At 35.3% G+C, this 22,654-nt stretch overlaps 1 protein-coding gene and 1 non-coding gene across 2 annotated transcripts in view; one reads left to right on the forward strand and one right to left on the reverse strand.

Moving 5' to 3' along the window:
* Nucleotides 1-22,654, forward strand: part of TTC6 (tetratricopeptide repeat domain 6) — a 246,572-nt gene that overhangs the window by 213,071 nt on the left and 10,847 nt on the right. Inside the window, exons 27-31 of the mRNA XM_074393424.1 lie at nt 3,192-3,311; nt 8,950-9,023; nt 14,571-14,781; nt 17,042-17,194; nt 18,035-18,205. Of these exons, the coding sequence (XP_074249525.1) occupies nt 3,192-3,311; nt 8,950-9,023; nt 14,571-14,781; nt 17,042-17,194; nt 18,035-18,205 (729 nt within the window). The remainder of the gene's footprint in view (nt 1-3,191; nt 3,312-8,949; nt 9,024-14,570; nt 14,782-17,041; nt 17,195-18,034; nt 18,206-22,654) is intronic.
* On the reverse strand, nt 18,656-18,761 carry LOC120364123 (U6 spliceosomal RNA). Its single transcript, XR_005579472.1, has one exon. It is a non-coding gene; the product is annotated as a U6 spliceosomal RNA (small nuclear RNA).

Raw genomic sequence — 22,654 nt, forward strand, 5'->3', positions numbered from 1 at the left:
GGCCTGTGGGCTGCTGCAACCCCCTTTTCTCCCCTCCATTTGTCTTGATCCAGCGTCTACCTATTCAAACTCTTGTTTATATTTTCTAATCTTACCTACTCTCTTCTCTCCTCTTGTCGGTTTTGTCCCTTTACAATGAGGATTCCTCACTGGGGAGCAGTTGGTCTGTGGTCTTTCAGTGTCATGTCTCCTTCTTTCTTTGTTTCGTCTCTCTCTCCTTATTTCTGCTCACGTCCATAGTAAATGATGCATACTTTTAAAAGGCTATGTCACATTCCCACTGTTCTGTGTCTACACACTCCCCAGTCTGTGAAACTTGGACAGTGAAATAGGTTTAAAACATTTAAAAATTTAGAAATGTGCAAGCTCTTTTAGAAGGGAAATTGAGAAACATTGTCTCTACCTAAGAGGATATAAAATTCCTGGTAACCAGATTATTAGATTTCCTCCAGAAATGTTGATAAATGAATAATTAATTTTTAAAGGGGATTGTTAAGATGCTAGGAGCTGACTGAAAGATCATTCATTAGAGTGACCTGGACAACAGGGGCCTTTGAGGATTCCCTCCGCAGCCCCATTCCTCCCAGACAGGTAACCCTGAGCAGGAAAACAACAGGCTGGGTGGTGGGGAGAGAACACCCATTGTTTTGTTATCTCAGATATGTGAAAAAGCCAATGCCCTGTTAATAAAGAAAATGCAAAACTACCTAAATCAAGTAAAGCTGAATTGCAATAATAAAATATTGGTGATTTCAGAGCTGCCAGGACTCTGAAGCATTTCATTGAATCTGCTCACTTTACAGATGAGTAAATGGAAGTAGGGAGAGGTTAGAAAACCCATCCAAGTCACACAGAGGGAGTTAGTGACCTGTATTGGTGTCCACACATTTGTTTGCTTCTGGGTTAACAGTGTTTAGATGGCTTTGTAAAACTGCCTGACCTCCAGCATGTGAACTGGATGTCATTAAGCAATGTGTTCCTCTCCCTGTCTGTCTCCCTCCACCTGTTTCTCAGCATTCCTGCCATCCCTAGCCTGAGAAAAACCAAGTAACTTTCTGTAGAAAATGCACTTAGGCATTCTCCCAAGATATAGTTTCATACAAACTAAGCAAAGATGATATTGATATTAATATCATCTTGATATTAATAAAAATAGTGAACAGTCATCACTTATTTAGGGCTTATTGTGTGACAGGAACTGGGCTAAATGCTTCATCGACATACAAGCAAAATATTTTAAAGTAGATCCTTTCGACAATATGATGAATTAATACCCCAGTTTTGCAGATGAGAGAGCTAAGCCTTAGTGTTAAGTAATTTTCCCCAAATTGAGAAACTAGTAGTGATAACAGAGGCATGGCACAAATCCAGGATAGGCCAGGGCCCTGGACCCTCATCTTAATCAAAACCTGTGTACTCCCATCCCTACCTCTTACCGCCATTGACCTTTATGAAATCTTATTCCCCAGTTTTTATTTCCTCTTATGTTGCAGATTCAGCTGCTTAGTGGCTCTCTAAGGCATCATACTGGTTTCAAGTAATGTGATTTAGTAAAAGAAAAATGTTATACAATTTGTGGCTAATATTCTAGGTTTGGTTTTTTCTTTTTTTTGAAAAATATTACTAATAATTTTTTATAGTCCTGGCAATATTTATTTATAATTATGCCACAACGTAACTATAGGATTTTTATTGCACATTTCTTTTTAAAGACATTTGAGCACCCGACATTAGGAAATACCAGAAGAGGGCAAATGAGTAAATATAAAATGCTCTTTGTCATTTTCAGTTAGCAGATGCTACAGGCATAACAAGATTTAGCCCTTTTCTGATCAGACCATGTGGCTCTTTTGGACAGAATGTTCAGTAAGAAAATGATTTAAGAGATTCAGCTTCAACCCAAGCTTAGGATGCTTCTAGTATCTGTACAGAGTAGAGACCAGGAAAATCTTGTTTAGTCAGTGAATACAAAAAAATAGAAAAGGTAAAGGTAATGGAGAAGGATCTGAGTTGATTGTCAGATTACACTATGTATCTTTAAAAAAAATGAATATATTGGCTGGGCGCAGTGGCTCACGCATGTAATCCCAGCACTTTGGGAGGCCGAGGCAGGCGGATCACGAGGTCAAGAGATTGAGACCACCCTAGCCAACATGGTGAAACCCTATTTCTACTAAAAATACAAAAAAATTAGCTGGGTGTGGTGCCACGTGCCTGTAGTCCCAGCTACTTGGGAGGCTTAGGTAGGAGAATTGCTTGAACCCGGGAGGCAAAGGTTGCAGTGAGCCGAGGTCGCACCACTGCACTCCAGCCTAGAGCCTGGTGACAGAGAGAGACTCAATCTCAAAAAAAAAAAAAAAAAGAGAGAAAAGAATATGTTTATCAAAATATTTTGAGGTAATTTTCCTGCAAGTGCTTATTTGCTGGTTTTATTAAGATCTATTTTCATTCATTCATGATTTTTTTCATTTGATACAAATTTATTGAATATGTGGTATGTGCAGGCTTGATTCTTGTTACTGGGCTTAAAACAGTGAACAAAATAGATAAGCTCTGACCTCATAGAGCTTAGATTTCAACAAGGAAAATGGTGTAACACTAAAAGGAAATTAATTTTTTTTTTTTTTTTTGAGACAGAGTTTCACTCTCGTTGCCGAGGCTGTAGTGCAGTGGCGCAATCTTGGCTCACCACAACCTCCACCTCCCAGGTTCAAGTGATTCTCCTGCCTCAGCCTCCTGAGTAGCTGGGATTACAGGCATGCACCACCACGCCCAGCTAATTTTGTATTTTTAGTAGAGATGGGGTTTCTCCATGTTAGTCAGACTGGTCTCAAACTCTTGACGTCAGGTGATCTGCCTGCCTTGGCCTCCCAAAGTGCTGGGATTACAGGCCTGAGTCATGACGCCCAGCCAGAAACTAAATGTTAAATGAAAATGCGTAGAGTGACTTGCAGGTAAAACATGCAATGCAAGCACAGTGTGCACTGCTTATTGAAAAGTATCAGTGTCCCTGATACTTTTCACCTAAGGGTACCCTTTAAATCTAATATATTATTATTTTGGCCATAAATTATAAAACAAATTGAAGAACTAACGATTGGGTCCTAGTTTAGACATAAATACATTTGTCATAGCCAATGAATTAAGGCTCTAAAGAATTGAATCTATGTTACAAATGATTTTATTTTTAGGCATTAACAGATTATAGTATTGTGCTGCTTCTTGATGCCACAGAAACTGTAAAACTAAATACCTTCATTAATCGTGGACTCATCTACATAGAACTAGGCCAGTATGGCTTTGCATTAGAGGTAAGCCTTCCTGTTGTGTAAAGAACTCGCTTCATTCTGCACATTGACTTCTAAGAACTAGTGAACAAGATTTTATTGTCTCAACTGGCAGTGAGTGATAGCTCAGCTTTAGCAAGAATTCTATTAAAATAATTGAAATGACTGTTAGACTCTTAGAAAAAAATGTATGTTTTTGCTTTGTTCTGGTTACAGATAAATAGACAATACATTTTTTTAAATTTCCAATTTGATCAAAACCATCACTTCTCTTAAGGGAGTACAGACAAAACTCAAGTTACTTAGTAAATAAAGTGATTCCTGTAACGTGAACTCTGCTGTTCAGTGGTAACTTTCTCATTCACAATTTTCCTCTTTTCCCTTTACAACTATATCAAAATAAATCTGTTTCAAACAGGGCAGGAAATAGTTGCTCAGAATGGACTACTGGTAACAGGGTTTTAAGTTAGTGGTGACCAGCATTCAAAATCATACTAAAAGAAAGTACATGTACTGTATCAAAAAGAAACAGGTAGTTTAAAATGTATTTAATTAAAGAATAATTAAAATTCATCATTCTCATTTTTAGCTTTTTATTTTTATTGTCTGTAACTCTGAGATTAAGAAACAGAAGGTAAAAATTAAATAGCAACTTGAGATATATAATTAAATAATAATGGTTTTGCTTCATTTTTGAGGAGCTGCAACCTAACATGTTGGAGTGGAATGTATGCTGTTCTTTTCACCTCCCAAGATGTTTATTTTTCTATTTCTGGAGTCTTTTTTTTTTTTTTGAGATTCTGTCCAACATAATCATTTACCTTTGAGGCAGTTTACACTATGAATAAATGTAATCTCAATGTTTGAAGACCTTTAAGCTTTTTAATATATTTAAAATATTTTTGAGCTATATCACTAGGTATGCCCTCAGGTAGATGGAAGTAAAGAACCTCCCTGCTTGCAGTAGGCAAGAAAATGATGGGCAACAGTTTTGAGGTGGAGAGAGTGAGATAATGGAGGTAGGGAACAAGGGACTGCAGCTGTTAGAGAATTAAATGCAGGATCCATGTTCTCCTCTGAATAAAGATTTATTCAGTAGTAAACAACCACTAAACAACTATTGCACAATTGCTACATACCAGATCCTCAACAATACTGCACAATTTATAATTGTAACTTACAGAGGAGGAAACTGATATTCAAAAGAGATTAAATAAGGTCTTTCCACCAGTAAGTATTGGGGTAATATCTGAACTTGGATCTCACTTGATTCCAAATTCTGTCTTCTTCCAGGCAGGGCGCTGGCACTGATATATGGAGATAAATGAGACAGAGTTCCAGTCTTTGAGGAACTGATGGTCTAGGGAGAGTCATTCTTGTCCCCTCTCTTTCCTCACACCCCGCATCTGACCCATTAGCATGTTCAATCAGCTCTATCTACCTCTAAAGCATATTTTGAATTAAATCATTTCTCATAATGGCCACTGCTATCTTCCTTTCAACCAGTAAGTACTGGGGCAAGAGCAGAACTCAGGTCTCAGAACTGACTCATCTGTCTCCTGGACTACGGCATTAGCTTCCCAGCTGGCCTAAGGTTCCACTCTTGCCCTTCTACATGCTATTCTCTAAACAGATGCCAGAGAAATCTCTTGTAAAAATATAAAGCATATCAAGTTATTCCTTTGCTATAAACCCTCTAATGGCTTCCCATCACATTTAGAATAAAATCTGAACTCTTGACTGTGACCCAGCAAGACCTTACTTGATCTGACTGCCGTTCACCTCTGATCTCACTGTCAAACATTCTCTTCTCTCCTCTAGTCATGCCACCCTGCCCTTTTGCTATTCCTTGTAAATGCTTGGTTCCCTTATTGCCCAGAGCCTTTACACAAGCGAGTTTCCATACATGCAGCACTCTTCCTCCTGATCTGTGCATGATTCATGCCCTCATTTCATTTAGGTTTCTCCTGAAATGTGACCTCTTCAGTCAAAAAGAAACAAGATAAACTAAAATGGAATATTTAAAAAATGTTAAATAAGTCTAGGAAGGGGAAGCAGAGGAACAGAAATGAAGGAAACCAGCAGAAAAGAAATGATAAAATAGGAGACCTAAATCCAACCACTCCAGTAGTTATATTAAATGGAAATAGTCAAAATACAACAATGAAAATCGTGAAATTGCCTGATTGGAATTTTGCGAAAGTTCCAACTATATTTTGGCAACCAGAAACATTTTAGATCTAGTGATATAGATAGGTAACAACAAGAAGCTGGAAAAAGATATGCCACGGAAACATAAATTGAAAGCAAAAAATTCAATTTTTCTCTATGTGAAGTTAAAAAATTAATTAATTTTCAAAAGAAGCAAAGAAGGACATTATATAATGATAAAAGGATCAATGCAACAACAAGAAGAGCTAAAGATCCTAAATACATACGCACCCAATACAGGAATACGCAGACATACAAGACTTATAAAGAGACTTAGACTCCCACATAATAATAGTGGGAGACTTCAACATTAATATTAGACAGATCAATGAGACAGAAAATTAACAACGATATTCAGGACTTGAACTCAGATCTGGAACAAGTAAATGTAATTAACATTTATAGAACTCTGCACTTTAAATATACAAAATATACACTCTTATCAGTACCACATCATATTAACTTAGAAGTTTAAAAGAAATTTTGGTTGGCTCCTTGTTTGCTATTCTCTTCCCTCATTTTCTTTCATGTCTCCATTATTAAGGACAATTATAGGCATACCCATATTTGGACTGCATTCTAGCCCGGGCAATAAAGCAATACCCCCATCCTCTCTCCTTCTTCCTCTTTCTCTTTCTTCCTCTTCTTTATTCTTTAAAAAAAAAAAATAATAATAATAATTAAAACAACAAAAAAAAAAGTAGGACAGAAAAAGCAGCAATGAAAGATATAAGACTGAATAATTAGAGGTTTGTATGAAAAACCAAGAGAAAGCAGAATCTTTAAAGCTACCCAGAAAAAAATAATGGTTTTAGTAGGAAAGATTGATTAACAGAGAAGCTGAGTAGCCGGAGTGCTGAAAACATTAGTTGAGAGCTGTATGCCCTTCATAGGAACACTTTGTTCAGGAAGCATTTGGACTGGAATTGTTTGTGAAGTTAATGGCTAAGTTAATCAGAAGTTAATGGATTAAGAACATTTGTTTTCCTCTTGAAAACCTACCAAGAAAGTAGTAAAAGAATAAAAAAGGTATAATGCTGCAAGGTTAAAGATCGTGGAGAATAGATGTTCAGGCACCCATAACTGCCATTCTGGGTCTAAATGTCTCAAACTTAAATATAAATGGGTAGCCAAGGAGCAAATGCTTAAGGGAAGTGAAATAGAGACTAAGACAAATAAACAAGTTGTCATAAGTATATAGCAGTGGTCTGCAACTTTTTTGGCACCAGAGACCAGTTTCATGGAAGATAATTTTTTCAGGGGATGCAGGTGGTGGGGCAGTAGGGTGATGGTTTAGGGATGAAAGCGTTCCACCTCAGATCATGGGGCATTCATTAGAATCTCATAAGGAGCATGCAACCTAGCATGCAACTGCATACACAGTTCGAAATAGGATTTGCACTCCTGCGAGAATCCAGTGCTGCTGCTGATCTGACAGGAGGCAGAGCTCAGGCAGTAATGCTTACCTGTGACTCACCTCCTGCTGTGATTGAGATGTAGACTGAGATTGAGATGTAGATCTACATCTCATATACCAGGGGCCCCCAACCCCTGGTGGGAGAAAGGGAGACATGTGAAGTGGTGGAGTGAGACAGCTACATTAGTTAAATTCTATTCTGTGTGGCACACATGAGTGACTGTGTGGTTTGTTTTTTATCATTCTTATATTAGAGAGAATTAATGCAGAAGAGAAAAATTATAGTGTTAAATAACAGTAGCTTACTTTATTCTAAGTAATGCTAAAGGCACCTTTTATGTCTGTTGTTGATAATTAATGCCTAATTACCATGTTGTATAATAATGATTATGTATATACAGTCAAGATGACTTTTGTAAGTTTCATCTGATAACAAAACTAAATTTGTTTTAGCCTTTTAAGTTACATGGTCATTGTTGAAACTTCCAGAAGTAATGGAAATATTTGTAATAAAATTCACTTACATTTGTAAGTTTGCTTTAATTTTAGCAAAAAAAAAAACTCTCCTAAAGAGACATCTGGAAGCATTTTTATTAAATTATATTTGATTAGACAATAATTAAAAAATTCTTCCAAATAGTTCCATTTGGTATCAAATATGCTACTTGAATCAGTGTGGGGTGTCCACAGCTGCAGATTGGTCTGTGACTAACACCGCCTCCTCCAGCAGGATCTCCAAGTGCTCAGATTAACCTTACCACTCCCCTTCCACCTCCAATAATGGCAGAAAATTTATCTTACCTTCTAAGACAGTCAGCCTTTTCCCTCTGACATAGCCAGGGAAGGTTTGTGGAAAGGAGGAGGAGGGGGAGGGAGAGAGAGTGTGGGTTATGATTAGCTCCTTTCTGGCTGGGTCGTGTTCTTTGGGACTGCAGAGTTCTAATGTCTGGCTTCCAGGAAGGAAGTCTGGATGGATTTCCTTGCCAATCCAGAGGAGAGTGTAATATTCCCCACTGTTCTGCTTGGTCAATTGAGATCACAAGTAATACTGTCCATGAAGATTCCGGCTGAACCAGTCCTCTGGGTAAAAAGCAGGGCTATTTTAATTCCTTCGTAGATTCAGAACTCTTTTAGTAGCCCTTCCTATAGTATAGAAATCATTAAAATGAATCTAACTCTCATATATTAATACATATGTAAATATGCAGCTGACATGATATAATATTTTGTTTTACAGTTATATATTTAAATATTTCCTTAATTTAAAGTTAGCAGTGTTCCTATTTTACTTTAGGCATTGAATATTTCTGCAGGACTCTGAAAGCCGTAAGCTTTAGACACTGTGTCTAGGCCCTGACAGAGGAAAGAGCTCTGGGCTACTGTGACAGGATCTCGTGTGGACTTAGCACTTCCAGTGCTTTTAAACAGCGTCTTCCTAGGGGCCACTGGGATCCTTTCCAGTTGACTTCTCTAACTTCAGATCTGGGGATTAGAGTTTCCATTTCTCCCTCTCAGGAGCACTGATAGACCCTTGACAAAAGAGTTGACTTTTCACCAGAAGTGTGGATTCCAAAGGTAGGAGCAGCCCCAGTGCATCCACACCGAAGGCCTGATTATGCCTTTTCTCCCACCTGGATGCTTGTTTGTCCTGTAGTCATATATTGTCAAAGGTTCTCTCTAGGTGCATTTCCTTTTCTGTCTAGATGGGGAAGTCTTTTGAGGAGTTCACTGGAATAAACAATGGAAAGAAAGTAAATGAGATACCTCATCACCCGTAGCAGGGTAAAACCATAGGAAAAATCCCCATTCTTGAAGTAGAGACCAGTAGTACAAGATTCTGAGTGAGTCTACAATAATGGGTTTCCTTTGTTTCATCTGTTCTTATTTGATGTGATACCACAAGGAAAGTATAAAGCTTTAGGAAGATGTATATCTTAATGCTTATGTCATTGTGGAATCATAGTTAGAAGGAAGTTCAAGATAGCACGTAAGATAATGCTAAAAAATTAACAAAAGCTTATAAAACTATTTCAGGATTTTAAACAAGCTGCACTGATAAGCCAGACTAACGGGAGCCTTTATCACGCCACTGCCATGTGCCATCACAGGTATGGAGTGCAACTGATGTCAAAGTAGAAGCAAGTGGGAACATCGCACTTATCTAATTACCACCCCATAAACCAGCCAGGAGAGAATGGAAGAAACTGGGAGAAATTGTGAATGTGACAGACTACAAAAACGGGGAGGTACACAAGAGTTCTCTGTGTAGACACGAGGACCACACTTAGTGTTCATCAGCACCCTTCTGCCTTCTAATAGACTGTTTTATGCAAATTAGCAGGCAAATGCTTCCATGGTGGCATTGGAGAGAGTCCATCTGATCCAAGCTTAGACACTGGGAACAGATCGTGGCAATATACAGAATGCAATTATGTATAGCTTTAAATATCTAAGCATAAAATAATAACAAAATTTTGTTATTATAAAATAATAACAAAATTTATAAAGTGGGACTAATTTTTAAGAAGTCTCTTTCCTGGAAGAAAGGGTGATTTTAAAAGATTACGCATTTTGAGGAAAATTTTGCATTTAAAACATAACTAAATCTAAAACTAAGTAAAACAACACCAGCAAATATCTACAAAAAACACAATACTTAAAGCATTATTACTTCTTCCTGGGTTTATTATAAAAATTCGTTATAGAAGAGATGAGAACACTTATATAAGGTTAAAATATAGAAGATAATCAGCTTAAAATATACTCTGAAATAATACTCTAGCATATAGACTTTGCTAGCCATAATGTTTGTGTTTCTAAACATATATTTGACATCATAAAATTAACTTTTGGTAATTTTGCTTTTAAAATTATGGAGATTCAGCCTGTGAGGATTTTAATATGTGATAAAATATATTTGGTTAAATAATAGTTTACAGCTTTTTTGCCCCTAAGAAACAAATAATACCAGTAAATTTGGAGGATTAAATAAGAATAGTTCCAAATTATGTAGACTAGGCTGCATAAATATCCAGTTTAGAGAATAAAACATAGTTTCAATTGTTTAGGAAATTGACCTCCTTTTCTCTTTGAGGACATGTTTAGTACAGCTGCATTTTCCTATGAGAGTTACTTCTGCTTTTTAAAAAAATGTTATGAGCAGAGTAATACCATAACTGGAAGTTCTGAAAAGTATCTTTGTGTTAAAAGACCTAAACTGGCCTCAGACCTTTCATTTTGTACAGACAGCAAAACACTGGTCATACCATTTCATTGTCTATTTTAATCTAGCAACCTTTGTACAATCTATCTCTTTAAGCAATTGTCATTCTTAAGAAGAGATGGGATAACGATGACTGATGTGTTTGTTTTGGTGTGTGGGTGCAGACCAAAAATGTCTGAGGTCGTTGCATTCTGTTAAAACTAAAAACAGACTCCAAAACTACTCTTTACCTCACTCCTATGTTTAGCAACCATTAGAGCCAGTAAATTTCTCCATGTGTCAGTTCACAATCTCCTTTATGAAATGTAATCACTGGGTATATATGGGAGAGCCTCCTTTAAGCTGTTACTGCTTTGCAATTCCAAATAACCAACTTTCATCACCCGACTAGAATCTCTATTGTCCTTTAATAAAAGTAGAATTTAAATCAAACTGTAAACCTCTGAAAACTCAAGAGTCCCAATTCCATGTGTTTTGAGTTCTAAGTTTTGCTGAATTTAACAATAAGGAGTGCTTAGTGATTGGTTATATTTATTTCAGGAAAAATATTTTTTTTGCTTTTCAAGGTGAGCTATAACATCCTTATACCAGAGATGCATGGATTCTAACTATAGAGATTCATTCCTGGTGTGTCTTACAGTAGGGAGAGTAAACATTTTCTCATAATGGAAAAATTATTTAAAGAAATAAATTTTTAAATTTTTAGGCTTTGATCTTTGATCTCACGGGGTTGCAGACTTTTAAAGTATCCTTTGTATATCTCTGGTTCTCACTCTTGTGGTTGCTAGGAAACAACATTCCTTAGGCTTGAATATCCTACTTGTTGCCCAATTTAGTCACCATGAGTGTTTATGGTAGAGTTAATTTTTAGAACTGAGAACACCACCTTCATATTTCAAAAAATAATATCATAGAGGGAGATTACTCAGAGTTATATATCCTATCTACTTTTTGCTTCAGCACATTTATTTTACTATTCTTACATATTGGGGCATAAAATATTTTTGAGTCTTTAACTCTTCAAGCCAAATTCTTTAGTTTGAGGAGGGATTTGTGATTTATTTATACAACTCAGTAGAGCACATCTGGTCACGTATGTGATTAATTTGGAAAATGCAGTGGGCCTTTGTGTCTGTGGCCTAGTGAACAAGCTCAGCACATGATTGCTTGTTCACAAAACACTGTAAGTAGAATCATACACCTCCAGTAAGTGATCATAGTGCTCTAGATTTATGTGAACACATTTCACTTTAGAAAAACTCATTTAACATACTTTGACACTTGTGGTAACTGATACTTAATAATTAGTATCTCAATGAATATGTATCCTGACAGAATGTAGATATTCTGCCACATTTTCCCACTGGCTAACTGCCATGCAGGTACTTAACAAGGGCTTCAACCTGTAGGACACTGTGACAGACGCATATTCAGAGAAATGAAATTACTGTTTCTACAGTGGTATCTGCTCATTTTGTTTTCCTAGTCTATTGGTGTAGCAGGCTGGGGATCTTCTGATTTTCAGCCCTTTCACCTCCCTGGGCTTGATTTTAGTCACCATCAGCTTTGAAGAGTTTGCTAGATGTCTTTCAAGATTTCTTTTCAGCTTTAAGATTTAATGATTATTTACTTGGTCTGAACAGACTAGATGCTCATTAAACAGTGCTGATAACTTGATGGGTACAGAAAAATAGCTTCAATCACTGCCATTCTGTAATTCACAACTTAAATGACATGGTGGTGAGCTTTAGCTCACTGCGTCATTTTTCTAATTGGTTAGGTTATACAGAAGGAAAGATCGTATTTCATAAACCATATATCAGAACATGTACTCACAAAGGATTTTTAATTTCTCTGGGTAAGAGGGGCCAGGGTGTATGATGCAATTTGGATGTCAGTGTGCTAGGGGCATTTCAGTGAATTTAGGGGAGAATAGGAGAGAAGGGGATTTCCCAGGAAATGTCCATTGACATGGTCACCATAGGTATTCATCCTAAGTAAAAGCTTCACTACCCATAGATAGAAATACTGAACACAGCAAAACCTATCAACTAAATGCATTTTACACAGAATGACTGTGGTCTAATTCCTGATAAGGAATTTGTTATGCTGTAGTTAGAATTATTACTGTACTGCAGTGAGATGGCACTTGGAAAGGCAAAGTGGACTTTTATTTTTATTTTTTGAGAAGGAGTCTCACTCTGTTGCCCAGGCTGGAGTGAAGTGGTGTAATCTTGGCTCACTGCAACTTCTGCTTCCTGGGTTCAAGCAATTCTCATGCCTCAGCCTCCCAAGTAGCTGGGACTACAGGTACATGCCACCATGCCCGGCTAGCTTTTGTATATTTAGTATGGATGGGGTTTCACCATGTTGGCCAGGCTGGTCTCCATCTCCTGACTTTAGGTAATCTACCCTCCTCGGCCTCCCAAAGTGCCAGGATTATAGATGTGAGCCACTGTGCCCAGTCCGAACTTTATTTCTTAAATAGTGCCAATTATCAGGAAAGAGAGCACCGTTCCATTGTAAACTGCTTGAGGAAAGTGACCTTGTGTTCAAAAGGCGGCAACTGATGTTAACATGCTGATGTTAACCTTTGCCTGCCTGTGTTCACTGTGGATTGTTGCACCATATTTGGGAAAACATGGAGCAAGTATCACAAGTACCTGTTATTTTTCATGGTGTGGACAAGCATTAAAAAAAAATACTGAATCACATTATGAAAAACCGAATTGCCTTTCAGTTTCAAAATGAATTCTTTCTCAAACCTTCTGAATACATCAAGGAGAAAGTCTCAGTTAAGAGCTAGTCTTTAAAAATTTTCTGTTTGTAATCAGTGGTGCAGCAATCAGGCTCAGTTTTCTGCAGAGTAAAGGATCCAGCTCCAAGCTTATTATGTTATTTATGGCGTCAGATAATTTTTCAACTTACGGTATTAAAATTAATATGCTTTTAAAAATAAATTTAGTTAAGTAAATAAAATGAGTTGACTTAAAATATTCAGTAAATGATAGTGTAGGTGGAACGTGGGGCAATTTTATGAAGGAAGGGGTAGTTTGGGAAACACTGGTTTAAAAGATACTTTTGAGTAACCTCTAGAAGATGATAATTTCTGAAACAGTTTATCCTGGGTTCCATGTATTTTATAAAGGAAAAATGGGCAAAGTAGTGATGCATATTATTAAAATTTGAAACCTGTTTGAGCAGTAATGAAAAGAATGGAAGGAAGATATAATCTATTGGATTTCTGTGCTCAGTGCTCTTCACATGTTTTTGTTTGATCCTCGTAACAATCTTGAAAAATTAATATTAATTTGCATGTTCAGGCTCAAGTCTGAACTCCAGGCCTTTTTTTCTGGCTACCCGGTTGAGTTATCAGATCACTGGCTCCTTTGCACCAACCACAGGTATATTATAGGTGCAGAATATGTGGTAGAGTTGGCTGTGTGGAAAAGCATGGATTTTGGAATAAGGCTTACCTGAATCTCAGTCATTTTCTCTGTGCATAATATGTTAGTATACCGTCTCCTGTGGGCAGATTTTTCTAAACCATGATTTTCTTTTCATCTGTAAAATGTAGATAATTATAAGTACCTTACAGAGTTGTTGGAAGGATTAAAGGAAATAGCATTTGTTAAGTATTTAGCACAGTACATGGTAAGTAAACAGTGCTAGTTTTGTCATTCTATTTTTTAAAATGCTAAACTCTCTCCATGTTAATTAAAACTAAATATTATTATTAGATATACATATGAAATAGAGAATTATTTTATATGCCAATCAAAAAATATGTGATGCCTTTAACAGCCTTAACCTCCACCACAAGAGAGTAATTAGGGAGGATAGAGAGACAGAGTTATCATTTAGCCACATACATTCACAAATTTGATAAATAAAATGCATTTTACTTCTTTCTCTCCCCTCCTCTCCTGGTGTCCACAGTGAAATGGTCTGCCTTTATAGGATACCTGAAGTAAGGACTTCCATGTGATGAAAATCTGGCTGTTTTCATTGTATAAGGAAATATTAAATACATAAAAATAAGTTTATTTTAATCTGATTTTAAAAGTAGATTTCATCAATTGTAGCATGTGTTTCTCTTTACTGGTAACTGATACCTGTTAAAAACATATTTAGAAATGCCATGTGGACCTTAATAACTTGAAATAAATCCGGAATATTATCTCATCACATTCTTCTATGAAAATGACTCTTTCTTGCCATCTTTCCTTTTACCAAAATCTTCAAAGACCCATCACACTTCCTTAGGCCCTATGGACTGATGTGCTTACCTCCTTCAATGGGTAATAGAAATGCAGATTTTTTTATGAGTCAATTGAAATCTTTATGGAAAAGCCAGATACAGGAAAACATTGCATATGTCACCAGAATGCATCAGTTTACCAGAGGCATTAATATTTTTATTTATTTGCAGAATTAATGAGTTTGAAGAAGCCGTCAATTTCTTTACCTGGGCTCTTAAAATTAACCCATGTTTTCTGGATGCTTATGTTGGAAGGGGAAATTCTTACATGGAATATGGTCTTGATGAAGCCACCAAGAAAGCACAGAAAGACTTTCTGAAAGCACTGCATATTAATCCAGGATACATAAAAGCCAGAATTTGTTTGGGTTATAATTTACAGGTAATATAGCAACATTTTGAGCATTAAAAGCATCCTTTGGGAAAGAAGAATATATTTGACCCTTTCCTGGCAATGGGAGTATATGTTATTTCTTTGATTATGAACATTTACTTCTTCCTTATGTTTGGGTTCCAGAATAGTATTGGAAGCAGGGGATTTCATTAGTTATAGAGAACCTGCCTGGATCTGGATCAGTCTGGGGAGCTGGTAGCTGGTTAGATGAAAATCTTTTGAACCTGCGTTTCCTTTATGTCTACACTCCTCCCTACCTTCCTCCTACACTTATAAACAACTTTTAAAATTTGCCTGACGAAGTTCATTTTTAAGAACCTGAGTAGCATTTATTTTACTAGCTTGTATACCTAGGCTCCACAGGTTTTGTCCTATTGCTTTAGTGGAAAGCTAAAGGGAAGAAAATTAGCCATTATTGGATCACAGTAGAAATTTGCCAAGTCCACTTAACGAGACTGATTTCAAAGGCAGCTAGAGCTGAATGCAATCCAGTGAAATATGTTAACATCATCATCATTCATTGCATTCAACAGACATTAACTGAGCACTAAATATAGAATGGAAACTACTCTAGGCCTGAGGATATAGCAATGAAGAAAATATACTTTCTTCTTCTTGCAGAGTTTACTACCCAGTGGAGAGATAGGCACCAAACAATTAATTGTATGAATAATTGATTATAATCATGATAAGTGCAGAAAAGGAAAAGGATGAGTTTTAGTATAACTTGTCACAAAATCACTTGTCACCTCTCTTTGTTTGAGAGGTGAGAGAAACTTTTTGAGAAATTAACAATGTTGAGGTGTGAAAGTAGGGGCTGTGGCTAAGATACAGTGTTCCATAGAGTGGAATCAGCCCATCAGAAAGTCTTGTTAAAAAGAGGGTCAAAGTGGATGGAATGTTATGGGCAAAAGGAGCAGGGTTTGAGATGAGGCTGGAGTTGAAGGCCTTATGGTCCAGTTAAACATGTGAATAGCATTAATAGGAGATGTGACAACAAATTTACATTTTCTGAATATCCCACTGGGTAAATAGCAAGCTGAAAAAAATTGAAAAACACAGCCATGTAAAGAATTGAGTCAGGAAGGAGGACTGCAAAAGGAGAGTTATACCCATCTGAGTTCTGTGCGGGTAAAGAGCAACAGTTTATTCAACAAATACTTACAGATCCCCTTACTATTTGCCTAGCACTAGAAATACAGAAGTGAGCACAACAGATGTGGTCTGGAGCAGATGACAGAGTTCTTACTGTGAGGCAGTTTGCTATTTAATAGTCTAATAATCTAATCTCAATTTGCCTGATTCCTTGTTTGTTAAATGAGTTTGCATTGACAGTGTGGCTTTACAAATGGTTTACCCAGAGAGAGAAGATTTGATGGTCAAGAGACAGGGTCTTGTTCCCTTAAGAGTTGTATTTTTTTTTTTTTTTTTTTTTTTTTTTTTTTTTTTTACTTTTATGTGAGAGCCCCTAGGCTCAGCTTGGTTAAAGTGAGTCAACTTCTGAGATTCTGGCAAGATGGATGTTTGAGCCCATCGGGAAAAAAAGATAGATTCCAGACTCTACTGAATTTATTAACTCACTGCCTTCTTGTGGAGGCGTTTAGTTGCCAGCTGGTCTTCTCTAGGAAGCACTCTGACATTGTTCTATTGACAATGCCCCTCTCCTGATCTTTTCTTTCTTTTTCAGTTGGTATAAACAGAAGCTCAGTAGATTTACATGTATTTTTCATGGAATGCGTATAGTGACCCTAAAGCTCCAGATGCTGGCATGATTTATCAGAATATATAATACCATTAGTTTATTCATTTATTATTTAATACATATTTATTTCATTATGCATATTATGTATATATTATCTATAACTGGAGATTCAGTGCCAAGGAAATAAATACAATCCCTTCCTGTGTGTGTGGAGCTCTATGTGAATTTTTTGGTGTTAGTCAACACCATTGGCCTTTCACATGGTAGCCATGATTTTATGTTGTCCAGGATTGGTATAGATGAGGACTCTGAAGTTAAATTGATTTTAATTAATTAAAATTTCTTCATAAATACTCAGATGTAATGAGTCAACTAAATACACCACAGTATCCATTTAGTATACCTATTTTCTGGTTTCAAATAACTTATATTTAGCACAGCATAAATATACCCTTACTAAAGGTTTTATTTGATTTAGTCAGAATCATAAACATTTGTCATGTGAGGGACTATTTTCTACTTTGTGTAATTGGAAAATTATTCTAGATCCAAGGAAAATTCCAGAAAGCTTGGAATCACTTTACCATTGCCATGGATATTGATCCAAAGAATTACTTAGCCTATGAAGGAAGAGCTGTGGTCTGTCTTCAGATGGGTAATAATTTTGCTGCAATGCAGGATATTAATGCTGCCATGAAGGTAAAAACCATCTTAGATTATATTATTATTAGCATAAATTAACACTGTCAATGAGTAGGTTCACGTAACAAGTCTTTGTTAGCTTTTTAAAGTGACTTATGGAAAAAATAATGTTTTGTGTATTTTTTATGCAAGTGATCCCTATAGCGGAGTTATTTCTTGCCAATTTTATAATCTAAATGCACTAAAACCCTGAAATCCTGCTAAACGTTGATTGTACTCAGTAAATATGCTTTATACTTTCGTGGGACATCAATATTATTATGTAATACAGAGCAAATGCATAACATAAAATAACGTTCTAGGTTTGAAGGAACTAAAGAAAGAACAACGTAAATCCCTAGAATCTTCCTTCAGTGAAATGACAAGTAAAAATCTCATATTGAATGCACTGACAGGAACTCTTCTTTACTTCTAGCTTTTGGGTTTTGTTTCCATAGATTTGGGCAGATGTAATGTTTGAGATGAGAAAAAGGAAATAACTGAAAGATAATTGCTACTACACAGGACAAATAAGCCTGTTAACTATTCAATTTAATTTCTTCTCTAGCTTAACAGCTAAACAGATAAGCTTTTCCACTTTGTCTATTCTTTGGAATGGAACTGAGTGAAAAAACACTATGATTATTTGTTTTATTGCAACCAAATCAACAAAGTGTTGACATTGAACCAACTTCATACCAACGCCTTTCTCAAAATATTTGTTCTACTGGGGTTTTACATGCACCATAAAATTACGAGCTTCCCACAAGTAGATTCCATAATGTTCATTTTGGCAGACATGAAATCAGAGATAAATACTATTCCTAGATGTTAAATAATCATAATATTATACTGCAGATCAATACTACAGCAGAATTCTTAACAAATCGTGGTGTGATTCATGAGTTTATGGGCCATAAACAGAATGCAATGAAAGACTATCAAGAAGCAATTTCTTTAAACCCCAAGTACTCGCTGGCTTACTTTAATGCAGGAAATATCTACTTTCACCACAGGCAGTTTTCCCAGGTAATGTGAGTTTTACTTAACACTTTCTTTTTGACTTTAAATGCTTACTTTATTATATATAGTTTCAAAATGTAATTTGTACAGTCTCAGGCTAATAATGCATTGGCTATCAGCTCTTTATTTAAAATGTTATCTTTCATAAGAATGTTCATAATTTATCGATTAAACATTTATGTCTCTATGGATTTAGTCTCCTCCTTTAGTTTTAGTATCATCAACTAACACTTATAAACATTTGTTTCTTCTTTTATATTTTATTATAATAAATGTCTTGCTAAAATCTTACTGAGAGATAATTGACATACAACAAATCACACATACTTAAAATGTACAATTTGTTGTCTTGACATAGTGTACACCTGCAAAATCGTCACTACAAATAAAGATAATAAACGTATCTATCAGCACAAGTTTTTTCATGTTCCTTGATATTTTATTCTTCCTTCTCTGAAAAATATGAAATGCTTCATGAATTTGCATGTCATCTTTGCATGGAGGCCATGAAATCCTCTCTATATCATTCCAATTGTAGTATATATGCTGCCGAAGTCAGCATCCAATAAACATTCTTTTGGACTTCCCCAAGTGTGAGGACTTGCCTTGCGATTCCTATTGTCACAGTCTTCCAGCCTAGAGTCTTCTGTTCTTTCCCCATTTAGACTTCCTTCAAGGCCCTCCTTATGATTACCTAACTCACCTTAATTTATGCCTTTTCCAAATTTTGCCATGGGAGCACTTGACTGGGAGTAAAAAGACTTGGATTTTAGTTCTGGCTTTGTGTGACACCTTAATCTCTTTGGACTTGAATTCATAATGTCTGAAACAAAAATGATGGGTCATTAGATAATGGTATTTTCTATTTTTTGAACTTGCATTTACACGATTCAACCTCTTAATTTTTAAATTTTTGCTTTTTATTTATAGTCACTCATTTTTTTCTGCTTTCCTTCAATTTATCTTGTTATTCTTTATTTTTTTTGAGTTGGAAGCTTAATTAATTTATTTTCACCCTTTCATTTATATCATAATAAGTTATTAAAAGTATGCCTTTTACCTAAGTACTATGTTGGCAGCATTTCACGTTTTACTCTGTAATGTTTGCTTGTTTAGCTCTGGTAAAATACATATAATATAAACTTTACCATCTCAACCATTTTTAAGTGTACGTTTCAGTAGTAAATATATTCTGTAATGTTTTTATTCACGTTTTCCCCAGATTTTGCACCTGTAATTTCTATTTCCCGTTTGACTAAAGAAGAAATTAATAGGGCATTTAACCAGATGGAAAGACATTTCTATTTTCTATATTTTTTTAATTATTGAGTTTTAATGTAGCCTAATATTAATTTTTTTTTGTCAGGGTCATTCCAAAGAAAGAGTACTATATGTCAGGGTTTTTCCAAAGAAAAGGTATCTACTATCACAATGTGGATTTAAATCTGTATTTATACAGTCTACGTTATTAACTGGTTCACGTTTGTACTTTTTGTTTACTTGGTTTATCTTGGACCGAGAGATTTATTCAAATATGCTGCTATTAGGGGATTCCTATGTAGTTCTCTTTACATCTCTTATAATGTCTGCTTTATTAATATTGCTGCTATAATATTTCATGATAGATATTTATACCTATTACATATGCATTGTGAATTATAGCCTTCAGCATTACAAATTTCCTCCTTCATTTCTTTTAATGCTCTGTGAAACAAATTCTCTTTTGTGTGATAGGAGGATCATGACCTCTAATACCTTCTGATTTGCTTTGCCTGGTATTCCTTTGCTTTTCCTTTTATTTTCAACTTTTAAAATCCTTTGTTTTTGGTATGTCTCTTTTATATAGTATAGAACTGGATTTTATTTTGAGAGCTAATTCGAAAATAGTTTTCTTTTAATAGGCAAGTTAAGCCCATTTACATTTTGGCATAATCAATACAATGTTACTTTATGTAATACAGATGTGTTTATGTTCAAAGTCTCTGGTTTCTTATTTGTTGGCTTTTGTTCAGTTTTTGTGATATTTAGGAAGCTTTATAGTTTTGCTGTAGTGGTTATCTTTATAAAAATGCCTTTAATGTGCTTAGTTTCTCTACTATGAGCAACAATAAAATTAACCCGTAAACTCCTCCTTCCTCTCATCCATTATTCCATTTTAATTCGTAGTATTCTTTTTATTTAAGTTTATCCTTGTATTCTTTAATATACTTGAGCTTATTATGTCAGCTTTTCGCATAAACTTACTTTCCACAGTCTCTTGAGTATAAAAATTGGTATCAATTAAGGTGAGTTAGATAATCACGTCGTGAGGAGAGTCTTGAAGGAAGTCTAAGTTGGGAAAAAAGCAGAGGATTCCAGGCTGAAAGCTGGTGACAATAGCTAAAGCAAGACAAGTGTTGTCACGTAGGGGAAATCCAAAAGAATAATTACTGTGTGTTCACTTTGGCAGCACATAAACTAATTCTCCCATTTTGTTTTAAGTTTTATTATTTCTACACTGCCTGAAGATTTAATATTTATGTATTATTTTGTTACTCTTATTGCACATTTTAGTCTTAGTTCTTCAGTTAAGTATATTCAATTCTCATCACCAGACTGTCTGCCAAACTCCTCTTCCCCACAATAATTGCTTAGTTGACTAAAATTAGTCTTCTGGTCAAGTTCTGGAAGGGGCTCCTGAGAACAATATTCCTTGGATTTTTGCATACTGATATCTATCTGCCTGTAGCCTGTTTTATAGCTTAAGACATCATTTTCTTTATTTGAGTGTCTTGTTAAGTGCCATTTTCTTTTCTGGTGGTGTATGTTGGTGTCAAGCAGTATAATGCAAACTGGATTTTCTTTCTCTTATAAACAACTTGCTCTTTTTATCAAGATAGCCACATTTGTTTTTTAAGGAAAAAGTTTTACCAAAGTATGCCTTAGAGTTGATCACTCGGGGTAGGGGTGGGGTAAATTTATTAAGTGCCTGTTTTCAGTATGTAGATTTCAGATAAGTGTTGTTGACTACTTCACTTACCATTTTTTTTTTTTTTTTCTGTTTCATTGTTCTGATTTTCTTTACTGGGGATACCAATTAGATAGATGTCATGTATTCTTTAACTTTGATTTATTCTCAACATTTTTTAAAAATTTCTCAATTTGTTTCATTTTGCCTTCCTTTTGTATTTTTTTTCTAAATCATTATACTGTTTCCTGAGATATCTGTTATCCCTGTGGACCTCATAAGTTATGTTTTCTTTTTATTTTATTTTTCTAGTTCTATCCTATTTCCATGCCAATTTTTCCTGGTCACCTCTTTTCTGGGTTCCTATATTTCTGATTCATTTTTTCTTGATGGCAATTGTTCTCTTAACATATTTTTTAAGTAAATTTTTTAAATTGAATTTTTTTGAAAAACTTTTTTCAAAATCATTTTATTTCAAAATGTTATATTTTTATTGATACATACTAATTGTACATATTTATGGGGGTACATGTGATATTTTGATACATGCATACAATGTGTAATGATGAAATCAGAGTAATTGGAATATGTATCACCTCAAACACTTATCATTTCTTAGTGGTGAGACCATTTCAAATCTTCTAGCCATTTTGAAATATATAATAAATTATAGCTATAGTCACCCTACTGTGCTATCAAATACTAGAACTTATTCCTTCTATGTAACTGTATTTTTGTTCCCATTAACCTACCTGTCTTCATCCCAACCCCTACCAACCCCTCCCAGCCAATGGTGATTTTCATTCTACTCTCTATGTCTATGAGACAAATTCGTTTTTTATTTAAGCTTCCAAATATGAACAAGCACATGTGTTGTCTTTCTGTACCTGACTTATTTTGTTTAACATAATGTCCTCTATGGTCACCCATGTTTCTGCAAATAATAGGATTTTATTCTTTTTAATGCCACAATAGTATTTCATTGCATATATGTAACAGATTTTTTTAATCTATTCATCTGTTGATGGACACTGAGGTTGATTCCATATCTAGGCTATTGTGAATAGTGTTGGGACAAACCTGGGAGTGCAAATATTTCTTTGATATACTGATTTTCTTTCTTTTGGATATATATACAGCAGTGGAATTGCTGGATCACATGATAGTTCTGTTGTTTTGAGGAAACTTCATACAGTTTTCCATAATAGCAGTACTAATTTACATTCTCACCAACAGTGTACTAGAGCTCCTCATTCTCTGCATTCTTGCCAGATGTGTTGATTTTTGCATTCTTCTTTGCTTTTTTTTTTTTTTTTGACAATAGCCATTTTAACTGGGTTGAGATAGTATCTTATTGCGGTTTTGATTTGGATTTCTCTGGTGGTTTGTGATGTTCAACATTTTTTAATGTACCTGTTGGCCATCTGTATGTCTTTTCAAATCATTTGCCCACTTTTAATAGGATTTTTTTTTTTGCTGTTGATTTGTTTGAGTTCTTTATATATTCT

The sequence above is a fragment of the Saimiri boliviensis genome, chromosome 2 (genome assembly GCF_048565385.1).
Source record: "Saimiri boliviensis isolate mSaiBol1 chromosome 2, mSaiBol1.pri, whole genome shotgun sequence".
Taxonomy (NCBI): Eukaryota; Metazoa; Chordata; class Mammalia; order Primates; family Cebidae; genus Saimiri; species Saimiri boliviensis.